This window comes from Nymphalis io, chromosome 11, assembly GCF_905147045.1.
Source record: "Nymphalis io chromosome 11, ilAglIoxx1.1, whole genome shotgun sequence".
Classification (NCBI taxonomy): domain Eukaryota; kingdom Metazoa; phylum Arthropoda; class Insecta; order Lepidoptera; family Nymphalidae; genus Nymphalis; species Nymphalis io.
The window spans coordinates 3,221,238-3,241,555 of record NC_065898.1 but is presented as its reverse complement, the minus strand read 5'-3'; the positions used below and the strand labels follow the sequence as shown (position 1 = coordinate 3,241,555).

The 20,318-nt window shown below is 35.4% G+C and overlaps 2 protein-coding genes across 5 annotated transcripts; one reads left to right on the top strand and one right to left on the bottom strand.

Annotated features, from left to right (window-relative positions):
- Positions 1–1,807: 1,807 nt before the first annotated feature.
- On the top strand, positions 1,808–8,362 carry LOC126771642 (uncharacterized). Of its 4 annotated transcripts, XM_050491644.1 has the most exons (3): positions 1,808–1,979; positions 5,423–5,566; positions 7,274–8,362. In XM_050491644.1, exons 2-3 carry the CDS (start codon positions 5,533–5,535, stop codon positions 8,197–8,199), a joined length of 960 nt encoding a protein of 319 aa, XP_050347601.1. In that variant the 5' UTR covers positions 1,808–1,979; positions 5,423–5,532; the 3' UTR covers positions 8,200–8,362. The 4 variants fall into 4 exon arrangements, with proteins under 4 accessions (XP_050347601.1, XP_050347602.1, XP_050347603.1 ...); XM_050491645.1 differs by lacking the exon at positions 5,423–5,566; XM_050491646.1 differs by lacking the exons at positions 1,808–1,979; positions 5,423–5,566 and adding an exon at positions 4,062–4,198.
- On the bottom strand, positions 2,843–19,039 carry LOC126771578 (vacuolar protein sorting-associated protein 11 homolog). Its single transcript, XM_050491532.1, has 17 exons — positions 18,905–19,039; positions 18,464–18,532; positions 16,784–16,957; positions 16,367–16,519; positions 15,679–15,809; positions 15,196–15,346; positions 14,123–14,551; positions 13,447–13,722; positions 12,623–12,842; positions 11,265–11,487; positions 10,997–11,155; positions 10,289–10,446; positions 9,605–9,686; positions 9,143–9,358; positions 8,941–9,066; positions 3,804–3,997; positions 2,843–3,572 (listed from the first exon to the last, which is right to left on the bottom strand). Exons 1-17 carry the CDS (start codon positions 18,917–18,919, stop codon positions 3,217–3,219), a joined length of 3,132 nt encoding a protein of 1,043 aa, XP_050347489.1. The 5' UTR covers positions 18,920–19,039; the 3' UTR covers positions 2,843–3,216.
- Between the last annotated feature and the right edge of the window lie 1,279 nt (positions 19,040–20,318).

Here is a 20,318-nt window from a genome sequence, read left to right as displayed (position 1 = left end):
CATCATCACTGGTGGTAGGGCTTTGTGCAAGCTCGTCTGGGTAGGTACCACCCACTCATCAGATATTCTACCGCAAAACAGCAATACTTGATATTGTTGTGTTCCGGTTTGAAGGGTGAGTGAGCCAGTGTAATTACAGGCACAAGGGACATAAAATCTTAGTTCCCAAGGTTGGTGGCGCATTGGATATGTAAGCGATGGTTGACATTTCTTACAATGCCAATGTCTAAGAGCGTTGGTGACCACTTACCATCAGGTGGCCCATATGCTCGTCCGCCTTCCTTTTCTATAAAAAAAAAAAAAAAATCTATAATTGCAATTCTAATTAATAATGTGATATTTTTTTACAAGTTTATGTAACCTACCGATTTCATCTTATTGTAGGTACTCATCAGCCTAACCAAGGGCGCCGACTCTGTATGTCCATTAAATCCAAATAATAATGTTTTCCAGACCGATTTCGGCCACGGCGGCCAATCTCAAGAGAGATTAGCCAACTACGCAGGAGATATTATAGTGCACAAGTGTGTGCGCAAACACAGGTACACTCTCTATTCCCTTACTCTCACAATCCGACACGACCGGAAAGAGTTCAGGAGAAGCAGGACCAACGGCTTTATGTGCTTTCCGAGGCACGGGAGTGTACACACTTCCAACTTCCAGACTCCGGGACGCTACTGAGAATTTTCTGACAGAAAAACCCAATAAGTCTTTATTGGCCCGGCCTGGGAATTGAACCCAGGACCTCGGGGTCTGGGGCTTTACATCAAGCCACTAGACCAACGAGGCAAATAGTGTGTGCAGGACCAAACGGCATTTTAATATCACACTGCTCATCTAAGGCCTCCTTTCCTTTTGAGGTGAAGGCAGCATATACCACCACGCAGCTTTAATGTGGGTTAGTGGAGACTAATAATGTTTCCTTCTCCGTCTAGCACAAGATGAAATAATAAAAATTAAGCACATGAATATTAGCGATGCCACTGCCACTAGCCATTGGGCCATCTCTTGTTCTTTCAAATGATTCAAATGGGCAATGGGCATGATAGCCCATGGTTGTCGAAGTTCAAAGTTGCATTTATTAAGTTATATTTATTATAATGTTAGGTAGTCTTAATAAATAATCACAAATTATATCAACTTAATAAGTACTTACGAAAAGTACATACATAAATATAAAACAATTACTATAATGATTTTTGTTTAAACAGATGCTATGGACTATTTGTAGCAGTGTAATCAGAATTAATAATACTTTTTGTATTTAGCGGTGTTTTGAATGTCGTTCGTCAGCGATTTTTGTTATTGCGGCTTTTTTACCGGAGATTACCCAACTGCGCATGAGATATTTTAATGCTCAGTATGTGCACAAACACAAGTGCACTTTCTATTCTTTTGCCTCAATCTCATATCTATCCGATGACACAACCGGAGAAAGTACAGGCAAAAGCTACGGGCATTCACAGGCACAGGTTTTTTTTATTCGCCTGACAACATCGTTCAAAATTACCATCGCGCAATAAACACAATTGTGACGACTAATCAATCCACCAAGTCTGCAAGAAACTTAAAGCTAGAAACAAAAATCAAAGTTTATAAAACTATAATAATACCTCTAGTCTTTATTATCGTATCATGATCGAGAGCTAAGTATCGCAAAAAAACAAAATATTACAAGATTTTTTTCAAGACCTTCAAGTTGTGAAGTTACTAGTAGTGATGGCAACGTAGTGATTGTACACTCTTTGATCTGTGGTTCGTGCTGCTTTGACGTTTAAAGTTTGACGTTTTGATAATTTCTTATTTCAATTTGTATTGTAAAAGATCGTCAGCAGATCAATAAACACTAATCTCGTGATAGTATTTTTGGATATGGTTTGGATACCCATACCATACAATTATGTGTGTATCATTCTCAAGAGCTGAGAACTAAAACCGTATTAGGCGATCCTTAGCATTCGCGTTTTTATAATTATTGAGTAAGTAAATTTTTACTTAATATTTATAATAAGACACTTTTTAAATGTTGCGTCAAGTAAACAAAACATGTGTAAAGAAATATTGTTTTTAGTACGATTGTTATAAACAAATAAGTCTATAAATGCAATCACTAATAATAATAAATACACGGCATCGATACCCAAAATCCTTTTATATAGAGGATTTGTAAAATAATTAAAGGATAATTATTTTTGTGATAATAAAACAGTATTATAATCTTGTATTTAATTGTAATACATATTTATAATAAACAAAATAAAATTTATCTCTATAGTTTGATAGTATTTAAAAACAAAAGTTTAGTTATTTCTATGAATAAAATATATTTTATTATGTGGAATATATGAATATATTTTATTACTTAATTACTGTTACTTTATTTCTTTGTTAAAAAAGAACTGGTATGAGAAACAATGGGTAAGATAAATAAATTAGTTGGCAACAATAACAAAATATCCGAATCCAAAAACTTTCTTATTAAGTACAAATCTGATATATTTATAGTATACCAGATACATCTTATGAATTACATTACAAATTTATAGTTTTTATATTATTTATTAGTTGATAAAAAAATTATAGTAAGTACTCAAATTTTTAATAGTTAGAAGGATTCTGTTACTAGAATAAAAGAAAATTAAAATGCTCATTGTTTTTGTATTATTATTTTATTTTATTATCACAATCTTCAATCTTCAGACATTTTCTTAATATAGACGATTATATAATTATAAACTAAAATTCTTTAAATAGCAACATTGCAATCTGTAGGAATGTTCAAATATTTGTTTTGTTTTATTTTTGAATTAGGAATATACATTTTTATAGAAAATACAGGAATACTTCTGATATAATTTATTAAAAAAAATAATAATATTAACAAATATGCAATATAAATCATATCAATCGCTTTCTTAAACAGCTTGATTCATATCAAGCTGTTTATTAAAATATTATTTTTATAATTTCATAACATAATCAATATAAAAACTCAATGTTTTTATGTAAACAAAAAGATTTCAAAGAATTCGCTAGCTAAAAATATACAAACAAAATATCATAATAATAATAAAATATAGTGATTGTTAAACTTACTTTATCTTTGCTTAAATGAATATTTTTATATTAGAATGTGTTGTATAATATTGTGACGTCACATACGTCACTGCACACTTCACTAGCCAAGCATTACCAAAAAAGAAAGTACTAGTTAATTCATGAAAAAGGATTTAGATTTTTGTCATAATCGTCATCATCAGCAAAAGGGTTAGTCGGATCATTCTTTGTGTCATCGGCAAATGGGTTTTTAGATTCATCATAATTTTCATCAAATGGGTTTCTATTATCATTGGTTATAGTTGATGATATCTTTGGTTCTTCTCTTTTCCTGACAACAGTTGGGGAAGTGAGTGGGGACTTTTTAGTGTGATATTGTGGTTCTAATTTGGTCATGTTAGCTTCCAGACTGGAGCTGTATTGCTGTTGCTCCATGAGCCGCATTCTGCCTTCAGGAACTGGAATCACCGATGTACCTTTCAGGGCTACCTGTTTTGCTGTGTTTGATACAAATACTGAAAACAAAAAACCCCATTAGACCCTTTTTTGTACAGAGTAACTGAACAAAATGTTAATTTATGTCTATTCGTTGTTAAGTTCCATCTTTGTTTAAGTATTAATGAGCGTAATGTACCAGGGACAATTTGAAAATATATTTTAATTTATATAAAAGACAATTGAGAAAATTCTCTGTGGCATAAACCGATGAAAGAAGTCTATGTCTAATATAAAAAGTGTTACAATACCTTGTTTGCTCTGCCCCTCTTGCAGCCTCAACTTAGCCTCTGCGCCCGGCCCGTAAGATTGTGCGGCGACCGCAGGCACGGGCACCGGTGCAGGTGCTGGTGCTGGTGCGGTTGGGGAAGGCTCCGGAGGTTCCGTCACTACCGTTACCTTATTGAATAGGCCTCGTCCAAAGTACTCTGATACTACTGCAAAGCTGAAAAAAAAACAAGGAGAAATATAATAAAACTCTTCGCCTTACACAAGGTGATGTAAGCCTTTATTCGTCCATACTGTCAAACTAGGCTAGCACAGTACTATTTTGCTCGTAGTATTCGCTTTACAGGTCTTCAATACGAGGCTTCCAAATCCGTTTTCTATGCTTGGTCGTGGGCTGTCTGTTTGTTGTTGTTTACGGGTAAGTTTAAGATGTGAAGAGAAATCCATTTATCATTAAATTTGGCTAGACGAGAATTTGGATAGACAAACTATCTCGAGATGTCGATGGGTGGTTTCACCCGCAGTGTTTGATAAACGTTCTATCAATATATATTTATTTCCTGTTTGGGTAGAAACACTTTCCTTTCGGTTCTGTATTCCATTCAAATGATGCCGTGTTGTTTTGATTTGACATATAAGTAGTGTACTAAACGGGCACTTTATACGACCTTCAATGTCACGGGTGTCATTTAGTGATGCACGCAATGTAAACAGTACTTAGTTATATGTATAATATTATATAATTTAAATTTAGACTGTGACCTGTAATTACAGGCACTAGGGACATAACATTAGTTCCCAAGGTTGGTGGCGCATTGGTGATGTAAGCGATTAACATTTCTTACAAAGCCAATGTCTATGGGCGTTAGTGACCACTTACCATCAGGTGGCCCATATGCACGTCCGCCTTCCTATTCTATAAAAAAAAGATTTATCATCGTGAGATATAACCATCATCGTCAATTTAGAGAATAAGACAGCGGCAATACCAGTTTGACCCCTAGGCGTTTGAAAGCTGTTTTTTTATGTCTCTTTAGGTTTTTTAATTTCTGGCCCGAATGTCAGTATGCAAAGGTATCATATTAGTAAATTCAATCACATTTATTCGAAGGTAATAAGTCCGCGTGGGCAAAAGTTTCTGAATGAATGAATGAACTAGTAACTGATTTTATATTGTAAAATTTATCGCTAATCGTTTTATAATACAGGAATACCAATAGTATGTAAAATAGAATTACGTCGAGGAATTTTCCCGATTTGATAATATGCACTTTTCAAGATTTGATAATATGTATATACCCTAGTTCAAACTATATATCTTAAAACGTATTTTCCTTTGGTATGTAATGTACAAAAGGCATTGTCCACTTTCGGCCTAGCGTGGTATATGATAAAAAAACAATCACACCATAATCATGTTCAATTCAACAAGGATATATAAATAATAATAGCATAAAACGACTCTATTTTGACTTTTCATGCATGAAAAAGGATTAGGTTTAAACAATGGATTGTAATGAAACATTAACCAAAAATATCGGGAACTAATCAAATATTTGTGTATCCTGAATATTTTAACTGCTAATAGCATTTTGTTATCATAGTCGTTCCTATCGTTCTTTATCTCACCGTTATTATTTAGTACCAGACGGTTACGGCGACCCTCGTAAGCCAACCAGAACTAAAGGAATCCAACTATTGAATCTGCTTGAAATCTGATGAAGCAACTATTTAAATATCAGAATCCTTGTGATGTATTTTGATACCGAAGTTATGCAAAAGAGAAGTAAGTATTTATTCATTCACATTTTGACGTAAATAAATATTTGAATAATACACACGCATAAACTTTGCTTTAAGCAAAACTCCTCTATGTCTACTTTTACCATCGTGAGATATAATGATCTGCCATTCTTACGTGACTTGCGTTTTGATCAACGTCCTGTTTAAACTATGAGTAGTACCATCATAAGTATTAGTGCTCACAAAAATACGCTCATATTAAGCAAACACCCTAATTTGAAAATATAAGTTATTTTTACATCGTACAGTGTAAGATTCTTAAAGCTAAGAAAACATGCAAAAAATAATATATCTGATTAATGTGAAAAACGAATTATTAGCTCATATATTTCTTATATTTATCAAATGGCTACATGGCGTAATTGATATTTAAAAGAAATCTATTAAATATTTTTCGTCCAGATTATATTTCATCTATCAACAAAGCCTGACAATAAATGGGTGGATGTCGACATAATAGCATTGAGTATTGCTTATTTTTATTTAAGGAAAAGATCTTCTAAACGTGCTATTAAAGATTTCTGAACCTGTTTTATATTAATAGATATAAAGAATAAAAAAATATGCCAATAATATTCTGAAAGCAATAAATATTTCATTTTATGTTACAAATAAATAAATATGTTCTTGCTTATTCGGACTAGACATAATTAACATCAAAAATATATTTTATCGTAAACCCATGCAATGTACTTAGTCAAATACTAGAGAAAAGTAAATAATCATAGTCTTAAGCACATTAAAGGGAGTGTAGTAGTAGAGTGTTTTAATGTAATTGCAATAGATAATAACATGTAAAAGCCAACTAGATGCCAACCTTTTTCGTCAACTAAAAACTATACTGGTGCATAAAATAATATGCATTCATATAAAAAGAAAAAATATATTTCATTCATATTATATGATATGAAAATAAAAGACTTGGTTGGACCATTAAACTTCATTGTACTGCAAATTCATAGTGGATCGAAGGGCAAAATTTTACCACTTATTATTTGTTTAAATGTTAAAATAAGAAAAATAAAAACGTTTTTTTTTTTAATAAAACTTTATTATTTTTCTGATTTAAGTGAAACTAATTATATATGTTGTTTTATTCTTATCTTTGTGGCTTTCACTCAAGGCCATAAAAGTGGACAATCCCTTTTTCATTTAAGGTTACGATATCCTCTTTTATTGATATAATAAGGTGTATTTTATTATGGTTTTATTTTTAAGGTCTTATCTTGAAACTATAAGGTATCAAAAGATGTCAATGAGATTAATAACATTAATCTTAATAATTAAATTATGATTACGTTATTTGCATTGATACGGAAAACGTAGAAGTTTATGCTTTTAACTTGTAATATTAGTGTAAATCGCGAGTAAAGAGTACAGGAAAATAAACGAGAATAACTACGGTTTACTATACTATATACTTGTATATTAAAAATGCATTGTATGCGTCGTTATCATAATTGTTTCAAGAAAATGAACGATTTTAATAACGAAACCAATGCAATGTAAGCGTAAACATGTTTTTATAATATTAGTAAGAGAATAAATCTGATAGAATATTTTTAGTTTCAAGAAAGACTAGGTTAAGACTTGTATAATTTTTTGTCATCACTATAATTATGTCCCTTTTTTCTGTTTTCAAACATTATCTGATGAAGATAAAAAATATTAAAGGACTAATCATTTTTAGGCTTCACAATGTCGAAATCAGCTGTACGAGAATGTAAAGGACTTAAAAATGAAATAGTAGTGAAAATGCCTCGCAAAACAGCAGCGCAATATAGTCGAGAATACAGAGCCAGAAAAAAGGCTCGAAAAAATGCTTTTATTCCAAAACCTACACCGAAAACACCAACAGAGCGTAGTCGCGAATTTAGAGCGCGGAAAAAGGCATTAGATAATGCTGCAAAGGGACACTCGGTAAATTCTTCGTCAATTTTAGATGAACAACAGCAAAATACTTTATTGGAAAATATTGAACTACAAAAACCAAAAAAGAAATCCAAAACCCCCGCAGAACGTACTCGTGAATGTCGAGCTCGGAAAAAGGCTTTACAAAATGCTGTACTGAAACGATTATATCAACCGGATGTAGATCAACAAAATTCTCTGTCGAAGAATCTTACTATAAATATTGCACAAAATGCTATCAGTCATAGTAAAATCGTGAAAAAAAAACCAAAAACACCTACAGAGCGTAGTCGCGAATGTCGAGCTCGGAAAAGGGCGTTAGAAAAAGCTATGATCGAACACTTAATAATAACCCCTTCAACAATTATCCTTCAGGATGATATGCATCAGCAAAATACTCTGTCGGAAAATTTTGCTCAATTAAACCCGCAAAATACTCTATCAGATAATCTCGCTGATGTACTTCCACAAGACACCCAATTTGAAAATCTTGCGGATTTACAACAGAAAAATTCTTCGTCAGAGAATATTACAGCAAATGCAAAACACGTCGATAGCATTCGGACCTTAACGGAAAAAACTAAAACGCCAACAGAGCGTAGTCGCGAATTTAGGGCTCGGCAAAAGGCTTTGGAATATGCTGTCAAACACCTACCGAGTAATGTTTTATTAGACAATGACATTTGTGTCACATTCGGACCTTGAGGGAACACAAAAAGGCTTTGGGAAATGCTATCAAACACGTATGTGTTTACTTAGCGTGTTAGTGGACAATGACTTATGTGTAACTATTTATAAACAGAAAGTGATGCACTGAGTGTACGTTTATAAATAAAGACAGTGTCACCAATACGACGTCATAAAATAATACTGTAAATATTTATGAAATATATTAAAAAATATAAATTTTATTTAATCAATGTTCTTTTCATTACGATCCCAAACTACCAACTCTTATAAATAAAAAATCATTTAAAATACATACGTAACATATCTTTTTTTATCTTTCTCATCTCGCCGTTTTACACCTTTCACATAGAGATTGTACGATGAAACTCTTAATAATAACTCTTAACGTAAGTAGCCACCGCAGTTCAGTTCTTATAGTAAGTAACAGCCTGTAAATATCCTTACTGCTGGGCCTCCTCTCCCTTTTTGAGGAGAAGGCTTGGAGCTTATTCCACCACGCTGCTCCAATGCGGGTTGGTGGAATACACATGTGGCAGAATTTCGATGAAATTAGACACGTGCAGGTTTCCTCACGATGTTTTCCTTCACCGAAAAGCACGAGATGAATTATAAACAGAAATTAAGCACATGAAAATTCAGAGGTGCTTGCCCGGGTTTGAACCCACGTTCATCGGTTAAGATTCACGCGATCTTACCACTGGGCCATCTCGACAGTTCTTATAATAAGGAGTGTAAACATTAGAAGCGTCGACTCACGGGTCGTGGTCCGCCAGAAGCCTCGAGTGCAGCAGCTCGGCGCCGGCGGGCGGCGCGCGCGGCGGGGCGGCGGCGCCGGCGCACGCGGGGCACTCGCGCTCCGACTCGGAGTACGTTTGGAAGCAGCTGCACGACGTGCGAGGCATGAGTCAATTGTATCGTGAAGGATAATCAAAATTTATCTTCGGAATGAATCGCTCACTCTTGGTGAAAGGAGTGCTGACAGAGGAAATGTACGGTGGGCAGTTCCAATGGTCTGTTGCAAGCGGCACATCTCGAGCTCTGGAAGATGACTGGCTCGTTCTGGATGGTTTGGATTTGCGCCTTCATTTTCTCGATTTCGCTTTTGTATTTCGAAGCTAGCTCTTGTTCGCGGTTTATTACTTCGTCTTCGGATTTTAGAACGTCCATTAAATATCTATGAATAATAAGAATAATAGAAATACCATTAAGTAGTAATAATCATGCTAGAATATATGTATTTTTTTTCTTATCTACATATATATATATTTATAAATACAAGAAACAAATATATAAATACAAGAAAAAAATCTATGAATTTAAAATATTAATCCGACGGACGCAATGTCTGCTGACCTATACATAGTTCAATAAATGCCTACAATCCATTTTTTCTTCTTTGAAAGTTTATTTTAATACTAACTTGCGAACATCACCGAGAGTATACGTCGGTGTGCTGGCGAGGCAGTCGATGACTAGAATAGGGGATAACAGTTTTTCACTATCTGAAACAAAAGTGACGTAATTTAGCATTAAAATATAAATGTATGTAATGTAACGTTCCTTTTAAAACAAATTATATAGTTGTTAAGCCTAGGCCGAACATTCGCGAATACTTCGCCTCTAGGAGCGGAGGCTGAGACATTTCGCTCCGCTGTCGGTAAGCTCTCGCAAATCAAAGCGTTTTATCGCGGCGAACTTCGCTTGCGCGGCCACGCAGTCGCACTTCAGTTGGCCTGCAGCCGTCGTGTAGCGGACGTGTTGAGACGCAGACGTATCCGACATGTATTGAACGAAGACAAAATTTTACAATTTATATCTAATAACGAAGCTGAGCCGAGCTTATGAAACCAGAAATAAACTGGCTATAAAATAAATTATCTCTGTTATCCAATGTATTAGATGACACGAATGTAAAAAAATAACTACTCGCTGCCATAAAATATAGAGCGACCGCGGCGTCCATTTTGTGTTTTGCGTTTGATGGGCGATAAATCTGACAACAACGAAATTATGCAACGTGGCCACGCATTCGCTGTAGACCGAAGGTACGTTATCGCGACGCGCGCGGCCTAGGCCTCGCTGCGAGCGGTGCAGGCGCGCTCACCCACGACGCGCAGCAGCTCGGGCAGGCAGGCGGGCGGCGGCGGCGCCCACAGCACGTCGAGCCACAGCCGCGGGCACGCCGCGCCGCGCCGCCGGCACACGCTTAGAGCGCGCTCCGCCTGCCCCGCGCGCAGGTGCAGCGCCACTTGGGAGCGCCATCTGACACATGTGTACATTACGTGTAGTATCGTTGCCAGCTCAACTATTCAGATTGATTACATTTCGTCGCGTCTGCTATTTTTAATAGATAAAATGGCTATCGATTGAAATAAAAATGATTGAATAGTTTCATTTTAACGTTTCGAAGATTAATATACTAGAATAATTTTAGTAAATTGAACCTTGAAAAATCGTCATTTTATATACTAAATTGTTTTTTTATAACAGTAAAAAAGTGCTTGAATGGACCTAAAATGGACACCTTAAATGAACTGACAATAGCAAGTAGAACGCTAAATACTAACTTTAATGATATAAATATATATAAACACAAATAAATAATATCACAATTATCCAATAAGGTTTGTGCGGAACTTTCTACCTTACTATTCTCGCGATTGTTCACAACTCTACAAAGTTTCTATTAAATCTGATTCATGATATAGGAAGTATCGATCAGAACGAATACAAATAAATAAACTTTTTTTTTTTATATTTAAGATTAACTGAATTTAGTAAATTGGGTACATTTCTAAATGTTTATACTCACAGTTTCTTCTCCTCGTACAGATGGAGAATGCCAGTCTTGAAACCCAACATTTGGCATATTATAAGAGTTTGATCTTTATCGTAATCTGCGTCTGGATCTCTTAATACTGCAAGGACTTTTTCCTCGTATGTTTTTTTCTCAGCTTCAGGGGATTTTGCCCTAAAAAAAAGTAACACACGTTGGAAAACAAAATTTAAAAATGTATTACTGTTTAAAATAATATGCTTGAATCGTTAAGTTTTTAATAAAAACAGATTTCTGTACGTACCAAACATGAATATAGTGTTCGATCAACGCGTTGTAGACCAAGCTGGAGCAGTTAGTGTCCGTAGCGATCATATGCTCAAGGAAATCTATCAACCTTTCCGAATTACTCAGAAACATGTGGACGAAATCGTCGGGAAACGACCTGTCTGGCTCTTTAAACCTTCCAGTGAGTGAAGTCTCATCAACTAGTGGACGGCTTCGAGGTTTGTAGTCAGTGCATAATACTAGAAAAACAAAAAGTACTTTTTAAATAGTGTCCAGTTAGATTTTTGCGGGATCTTCCCGTGAGGAGCTTAAATATTTGCAAGTTTCCACGCGATGTTTGCCTTCATACCATATGACAGCAGATATATTTATTTAAAATTTAGTAGATAAATACTGACGTCTTAAAAGATAACCTATGACGTATTATCAATGATTGTAGTAACTACTTATAAATATAGAAATAGATCGTCAGCAAGCATGTATATACGGCTTAAGTTAATATTGCAATATCTTTAGTAAACAAATAAAATTGGCCCCAAATACACCCTTGGGGAGAAGTAGTTTAGAAAGGATTAGATTGTATTACTATCAATTATAATTTTTATAAATTTGTCAGAAAGGTATGATTTTTAATAGTTTATTGTTATATGTTTTTCGAAAGCCTTTAAAAAATTAGCCTATTTTAACAGTACAGTAACAGCCTGTGAATGTCACACTGCTGGGCTAAGGCCTCTCCCTTTTTGGGGAGAAGGAGCTTATTCTAACACGCTGCTCCAATGCGGGTTGGTGGATTACACATGGGGCAGAATTTCAGTGACATTCGACACATACAGGTTTCCTCACGATGTTTTCTTTCATCGTCAAATACGATATGAATTATAATAACAAGTTAAGCACATGAAAATTCAGTGGAGTTTGCCGGGTTTGAACCCACGATCATCAGTTAAGATTCTTCTATTACTCTTCTACGCGTTCTTACTACTGGACCATTTCGGCCCATTTTAAAGAAGACTAAAACTATTTTTTTTATAGAACAGGAAGGCGGACGAGTACATGAACCATCTGATGGTAAGTGGTCAGCAACGCCCATAGACATTGGCATGCTAAGAAATGTTAATGATCGCTTACATCACCAATGCGCCACCAACCTTGGGAACTAATGATATGTACCTTGTGCCTGTAATTACACTGGCTCACTCACCCTTCAAACCGGAACACAACACTACCAAGTACTGCTGTTTTGCGGTAGAATATCTGATGAGTGGGTGGTACCTACCCAAACGAGCTTGCACAAAGCCCTACCACCAGTGATTCGACATTAACCAATAAGGAACATATATTTTTTGCAAATAAAAATTAAAAATCTAAACTTACATTTAAGTAACTTGGTGCTCTCTTCAGGTTCGTTCTGTATCAACTTGTGTCCGTATTTCTTCATGAACATATCTGCATCATCGAATTCCAGTTCAGCAATATAGTCTAATGCTTGTTTGAATTCTTTTTTGTCTTCTATCACCATTCTTAAGTACCAGTCGTGTCGTTTGTGGTTTGCAGCGAGTGAGAGCGCGTCGTCGACGCTTACTTGTCGGACGACCTTAAAAAATACCGCTCATATAAGAAATGCTCCTGATTTTATTCATTGGTACTTTTTTTATTGAATAGGTAGGCGGACGAGCATTTGCCACGGTAGCATGCGAAAGCGATCCCGTGGCGCTCCTCGTTAAGACGGAAAGGGTTCCGCTGGTATTTTAGTGGGTATTCCGATGTTCGGGGCGCACTCGGCGCCTTGAACACCGGCGAGCCCCACATACCCCCCCCCCACACTGTTCCCGTGGGGGAAACGCTTAATGCGTTTTTCCAGCGTTAAAAAAAATAAATAAGCGGACGAGCATATGAGCCAGATGGTAAGTGACCACGTACCATCTGGCTCGTTAGTGACCACTAACGCCCATAGATATTAGCATTGTAAAAAATGTTAGCCATCGCTTACATCGCCAATGCGCTACCAATCTTGGGAACTAAAATGTTATGTCCCTTGTGCCTGTAATTACACTGGCTCACTCACCCTTCAAACCGGAACACAACAATACCAAGTTCTGCCGTTTTGCCGTAGAATATCTGATGAGAGGGTGCTACCTACCCACGAGCTTGCACCAAGCCCTACCACCAATGTACTTATATAATATGTAAATAAATACCTTAATAGCGACATCCACATCAAAATCTATAACTTTATCCTTCGAATTGATGAACTCTTTCAATTTCCCCTGGTGGTCATGTTGGTCTATCTTCACGTAGCATGTCAGTAAGAGTGTCGTATGGTCTTCTGTTGCAAACCCCTTCTTATGAAGTTCTTCTAAGTATTGAACGAGAGGCTCTAGATGTCTTGATTCGAGATATTTTCGTATGACGTATGAAGTTTCAAGCCAACCAATCGTTTTGACGTACTGGTCTATTGCACACTTTAAATCACCCTGTATATAATAAAACATAATTAATAATAAAAAATAAAGTGTTGTAGAAAAACATTATTTTCTAACACAAATAAAAAAATAATTCATGCCTCTAACTTGATTTTAAGAAAGGCATTCACCATGAGTATTTGCGTTTTATGTAACAGTTCAGAAACGAGCTTTATATATTTATTATGTAAGTATATAAAGCTCGTACGTAATTGCTTGGCGAGATTTCCCCATTTCTATAGTAATATGATACAGTGTCGTCGTTTCATTTAACATTACTAGGATAACAAAATTACAGTCATTATCATAATAGAATTACGTATCTGCGTATAATAAATAAACAAAATATTTATACAAACAAAATATTTCATATTAATATATAAACAAAATATTATTAAAATATGTTTATTACCTTGTTATACAAATGATCTCCATATTGCTTATAGATCTCCGTCAGCCCTTCAGCATCGTAATGCTGACTGCTCGCTATCCTTATAGCCACATCATACAGATTCTTCTTAAACAACAACGAGAGTTTCGACTGCAAATCTTTCTCCTCCAAATATATCATTTCTTTATTCTTCGTTAAGATATAGAACGATCCCCACTCTGTTAACACCGCATCGATTTCTTCAAAGGACTTGGAAAATACTATAAATTTATTTTGTATGTCTAATATAGTGATGTGATGGGATTTAGGAGTACTCGTCGAGCTTGATGCCTTGTTCGAAGTTTCATTAGTTGTGATGACTAGGTAACTGCGGAACCAGTTGAGGCGAAGTTTCTCTCCTTCGAGGGCGTAGCACGGGCCGCGTCCTTCAGTTGTGTAGCAATATATGGCCTGTAATAAATATAAATCATTATTTATTATGTTACAGTTAATGATGTCGTAAGTTATTAAATTACAATGGGGTGTAGGAGGACTATCTACGTAGCAGTAATTGCTAAGGATCTTCCGCACGATGTATCGTGAGCGAGTCGAAGCTCTTTCTGTCTTTCGTCTGCTGTATGTACCAGCAGCTGGCCAGCACGCCGCGGGCGGTATACGTACGTCGGTGGCGGCGACGGTGAGGCGGTGCGCGTCGGCCAGCACGCCGCGGGCGGTATACGTACGTCGGTGGCGGCGACGGTGAGGCGGTGCGCGTCGGCCAGCACGCCGCGGGCGGTATACGTACGTCGGTGGCGGCGACGGTGAGGCGGTGCGCGTCGGCCAGCACGCCGCGGGCGGTATACGTACGTCGGTGGCGGCGACGGTGAGGCGGTGCGCGTCGGCCAGCACGCCGCGGGCGGTATACGTACGTCGGTGGCGGCGACGGTGAGGCGGTGCGCGTCGGCCAGCACGCTGCGGGCGGTATACGTACGTCGGTGGCGGCGACGGTGAGGCGGTGCGCGTCGGCCAGCACGCCGCGGGCGGTATACGTACGTCGGTGGCGGCGACGGTGAGGCGGTGCGCGTCGGCCAGCACGCCGCGGGCGGTATACGTACGTCGGTGGCGGCGACGGTGAGGCGGTGCGCGTCGGCCAGCACGCTGCAGGCGGGGGCGGCGCCCATGGCGTCCAGCACGGTGCACCGCTCGCTGCTCGTCCAGCACACCATCACGCACGCTCGTGAGACGACGAACAGTTTGTCAGCTCCTCTGCAAATTAATAGCTGTCGATTATATTTCTCTTATCCCGTTTATTTAGGATTTGCATGTTCATGTAACTTTTCAAAAAATCTGATAAATTTTTACGACTAGCTTTATGACAAACTGCTTTACTTTACTTAGAAAACTGCTTTACGCCAACCCTTGAAACGTAAATCCTTGGGAATCTTATTGGCAATGTGTTGGTTATAAGCCATCATGCAGATGGTATAGAGTCTAAATATTAATGTTATTGATGTACACACTTAACACAAAAAATATTCCACTCGAAAACTCGAGTAAGAAAATCAAATATGTAAATTAATAAAATATGGCTCTTATACTTGAAAGCCAGTCCCGTTATAGGACTGGATCCAGTATCCGGTAATGTTTTCATCTTGCCACTGCGCTGTCTCGCGATATCTCCTCGATACAACGTCACAGAGCCATCTTGAAAGCCAACGGCTAAGAGATTCTATAGGAAAACAATTATGACAAAAATTAACAACTCATAATTTGGAGAATAAAAATTACGACCACAGATATACTATTTAAGAATGCCGCAAATTAAAAAGCAATTCAAAAGCGAATATGCAATGACCAGCTTTTTTTTATATTTAAGAGAGAAAACAAAAATTTAAATGTAATATATAATTATAAATAATAATTGGTAACTACTATAGAAGTAATACTTATTCATCATGATTCAAATAACAAAATCACCGCAAAGCTATTTTTATTTATTTATAATAGGTACGCGGATTGCTATCTTGGGGAAATAGAACTTATGTCCCTTGTGCTTGTAATTTCAGTGGAACCCCAGTGGAACTATTGTCTGAATTTTCAGTTTAGTTTTGCCCAAAGAGGTATTTTTTTTGTTTTTTCAGTCAACATAATTACTGCAAAGTTGATCGAGAACAGACTGCATATAATGTGAACGAGCTGAAGAGACAGAAAGTAGACGTTTTTCTAGATGAGTACAAGTTTTGTAATGACAAGCAATTTATACATAAAATAATATAAATGGATAACCTTATTATCATGCACAGCTAATGCGGTAGCCTGTGTGGGATGCATATGTGAGGGCACCGCTCGTGATGTCCTCACACACTGCGGGTTGCCATGTCGATCCACACGTGACCAATCCCATACTTTAATAAGAGGGGTAATTCCAGGTTCATTATCCTGGTAAATTTAAACAAATTAATATTATATTTTGATTATATCATTCAGATTATATTTTAAAATTACTTTAACAAGAAAAACTTTATATTTGTAATATAATTAACATACGTTTCTTTTTTTAATTATAAAAATGCTTTATCTGTACAATTAAAATAGTTAATAATAGTAATTATGTTAATCTTTCGTGTTTATCTAACTTAATTTTTTTTATTATAATTAACATTTTATCAAAATGTTGTACTAATAAATAATTTGATTACATACCCCAATAGTAACCAGATATGGATCATGGGGCAGCTGCTGGGCAAGAGTAACTGTTAAATCATATGCCTTGAATGATGTGATCTCCCAGGAGCGAGAGATAAGATGTGCCCAGCCAGTCACGTCACACAGGATTACATGGTTGTTACCGCTTGTGGCGACTGTTACATTTGTATCCTTAAATAAAAATGTGGATTTTCATTCATTCCTTTATTTACTGGCCACAAACACAATACACAGTAAATTATTATATTATGAATTTTTCAAATGGTGCATTGCCAGGAGTATTTTACCTACTTTGTAGAATAATAGATGTAATCTTAAGAGATTACATCTATTATTATGTAAATAAACTGTGGTGTGGATTATATTATTTAAAACATTCAACTACACAGACTATGCTATATGCACAATATTGGTATATTGCAACAATAAAGATAACTTTGAGTTGCAAACCTGCTTATGAAAACAACTAAACTTTTTACTGGTGGTAGAGCTTTGTGCAAGCTCATCTGGGTACCACCCACTCATCAGATGTTCTATCGTAAAACAGCAGTAGTTGGTATTGTTGTGTTCCGGTTTAAAGGGTGAGTGAGCCAGTGTAATTACAGGTACAAGGGACATAACATCTTAGTTCCCAAGGTGGTGGCACATTGGAGATGTAAGCGATGATTAACATTTCTTACAATGCCAGTGTCTATTGGTGTTGGTGACCACTTACCATCAGGTGGCCCATATGCTAGTCCGCCTTCCTATTCTAAATATAAAAAAACTTAAATTTACAAAATTCATTACTATGTAGTATATAATCCTGGTACCTAATATAGGTTAAATATAGATAAAATAAATTTATATTTTAACAACAGTTCATTATGAAATACTTTGAATAATTAGACTAGACTGATTACATGGCAATTTATGTATTTTCAAAATATATGTTCTATTTAAGAAGCCGAGATGGCCTAGTGGTAAGAACGCGTGAATCTTAACCGATGATCGTGGGTTCAAACCCGGGCAAGCACCACTGAATTTTCATGTGCTTAATTTGTGTTTATAATTCATCTCGTGCTTAACGGTGAAGGAAAACATCGTGAGGAAACCTGCATGTGTCTAATTTCATTGAAATTCTGCCACATGTGTATTCTACCAACCCGCATTGGAGCAGCGTGGTGGAATAAGCTCCAAACCTTCTCCTCAAAAGGGAGAGGAGGCCTTAGCCCAGCAGTGGGACATTAACAGGCTGTTACTGTACTGTAGTACTGTATGTTCTATTTGATTGCACACTTTATATGTATATTGTACATATTTGTTATGTTAAAACTACAATATTGTTTGTAAAAACTAAATTATGTTGTTAAATATTATATAAGTAATGTCTGAATGATTTACTACTTAGCAATAGGACAGCTTTCTTGTGCCTCTTTTACTTTAATTTTATTTATATTGTAAGATATTAATCTTTATACTAATGTCTCTATGTTCATGCTTATTTATGTGCGTAAACATTTTGTAAATGTTTCTTTTGGCTCTTATGTTTTAATCAATATAATATACTAGATATGATTCTAATAATGACAACAAGAAATATAAAATTATGCATTGCAATATGTATTCTGTTATTCATTTACGTAGATCCTTAGACTTATGTTTCGTAAAGCGATTTAAGATTTTTTTTTAACTTACTTGAAGACACTCAGCAATCTTCCCATTGTCTATATTCTTATGAACGTCGAAGAATGTAAAACGACGCCACTGAAATATATAAAAAAATCAAATTTGTTAAAATTACTCCTGAGATTGGATTAGTTTCTTTATTCACTGAAAGTGCATTTAATATATATAGTTTTATTTAGTATGATGATAACTATTGATATTAGTGTATATTGAAAAAAAATTACATATATATATAAACTAAAAACAGATTTATTGTTAATCTTTCGGCTCATTTGTCGGATATGATCATATAAAATGACATATGAAGGTATATAAATACGGAATTATTTAATTTACCAAGTTAACTCCATTTTAAATTATTTTTTAATCATATAATACTGTTTTGTTTTTTTTGTTATTTATAATCGAAAAGATTAAGTAATCGCAATTAAAAACATACAACACACTCACCTCTAAAAATGCCATTTTAATATTGCTTAGAAATATTTTAACATTATCGAATTATTTATTAATTCTATGTAATTTCTTTAATAAAGTAAAGGAAATTGGAATTAGGAAGTTACAAACAAAAAATGACAAGCTGATTATTTAGTCTGACAGTGACATTGTACGTATTTTGACTTTAAAAACGACATTGACAGCTACTACTGTTTTTTTAAATATTAAATAGCTTTGGGTGTAAATAATTTCTTAAATGCTAATGTTAGATACCTCAAGTTTGCCAGGTTCTAAAATATTGGCACTCTGAATTAACTCAATAAAACTTATTAACTATATACCGATACTTTTATAACTACACAGTCTCTGGCACTCAGTCACTTAAAGCACGAGGCTAAAGATCTAAAACGCATAATATTTTTAGCTTTCTAAAAACAATGTTTAACTGTTTTTTTTAAATGTGTTTTTTTATTATTATCAAACATATAACTTAGATAGTACTTTACATGGGTTACTTTATTGTAATAAGCAATAAACTAACACTTGTCTTATTGCCTTCATTGGTCACACAAGGGCTGGTTCGTTTTTCGCCCAAAGGATCAAAATTGCGATTCAAAAGGGAAATGCTGCTAGCACTCTTGCCACTATTGCAAGCGGTCATGATTTATGCAGTAAATATTTTTAATCTTTGTATATTAATTGTAAATAATTATTTTTTTACAAAAATAAATAAATTTGTAAGTAAACTATATATTAAGTTTTAAAGATGAATAAATTCGTATCCAGTAATGGCATTATATGTACAAATATTTTTAAAGGGTTTTCTATCTAGGGGAAAAGTAACTATAATATAATGTAATATAAAAAGTATTTTTGTTAATACTGTCATATAAAATGTACAACCTTTTTGTATGATTCATTAAACTGAGAACCTGGTACTTATGCTATTAATGAATTAGTTTTTGCATCAGGAATAATATGACAGTTTGGTATTGAATTGTATAACATTATTATTTTTGATAAATTTATTTTGAAAAATGCCGAAATACTACAGATTTAGAGCCACAACGCCCACGCGTAGAACAAAGAGGTGTAAAGAAAAGGACAAGGAAAAAGAGGTGGAAAGGTCAGAATTCGAATGGATTTTATATTAATAAAAAAAAAAACTGTTTATATATAAACAAATAGGGGTTTCAGTTTGTCCCACTTTTACATAAATTGTGTTTTTGGCCTTTATGTATTCCAAATATGTCTCGTTAGTTAAGCTACCTTATAAGTCTGCAGACCTATGGTCCTGCATTTACCTGTATGAATTGCTCATGTTTGAAAAGTATTTTTTTGTAATTAGTCGAATCGATTCTCTTAGAATTAAGCTACGTCGCTATGTAATTGCTTTATAACCCTAATGATGCTAAGAAATTTGCTC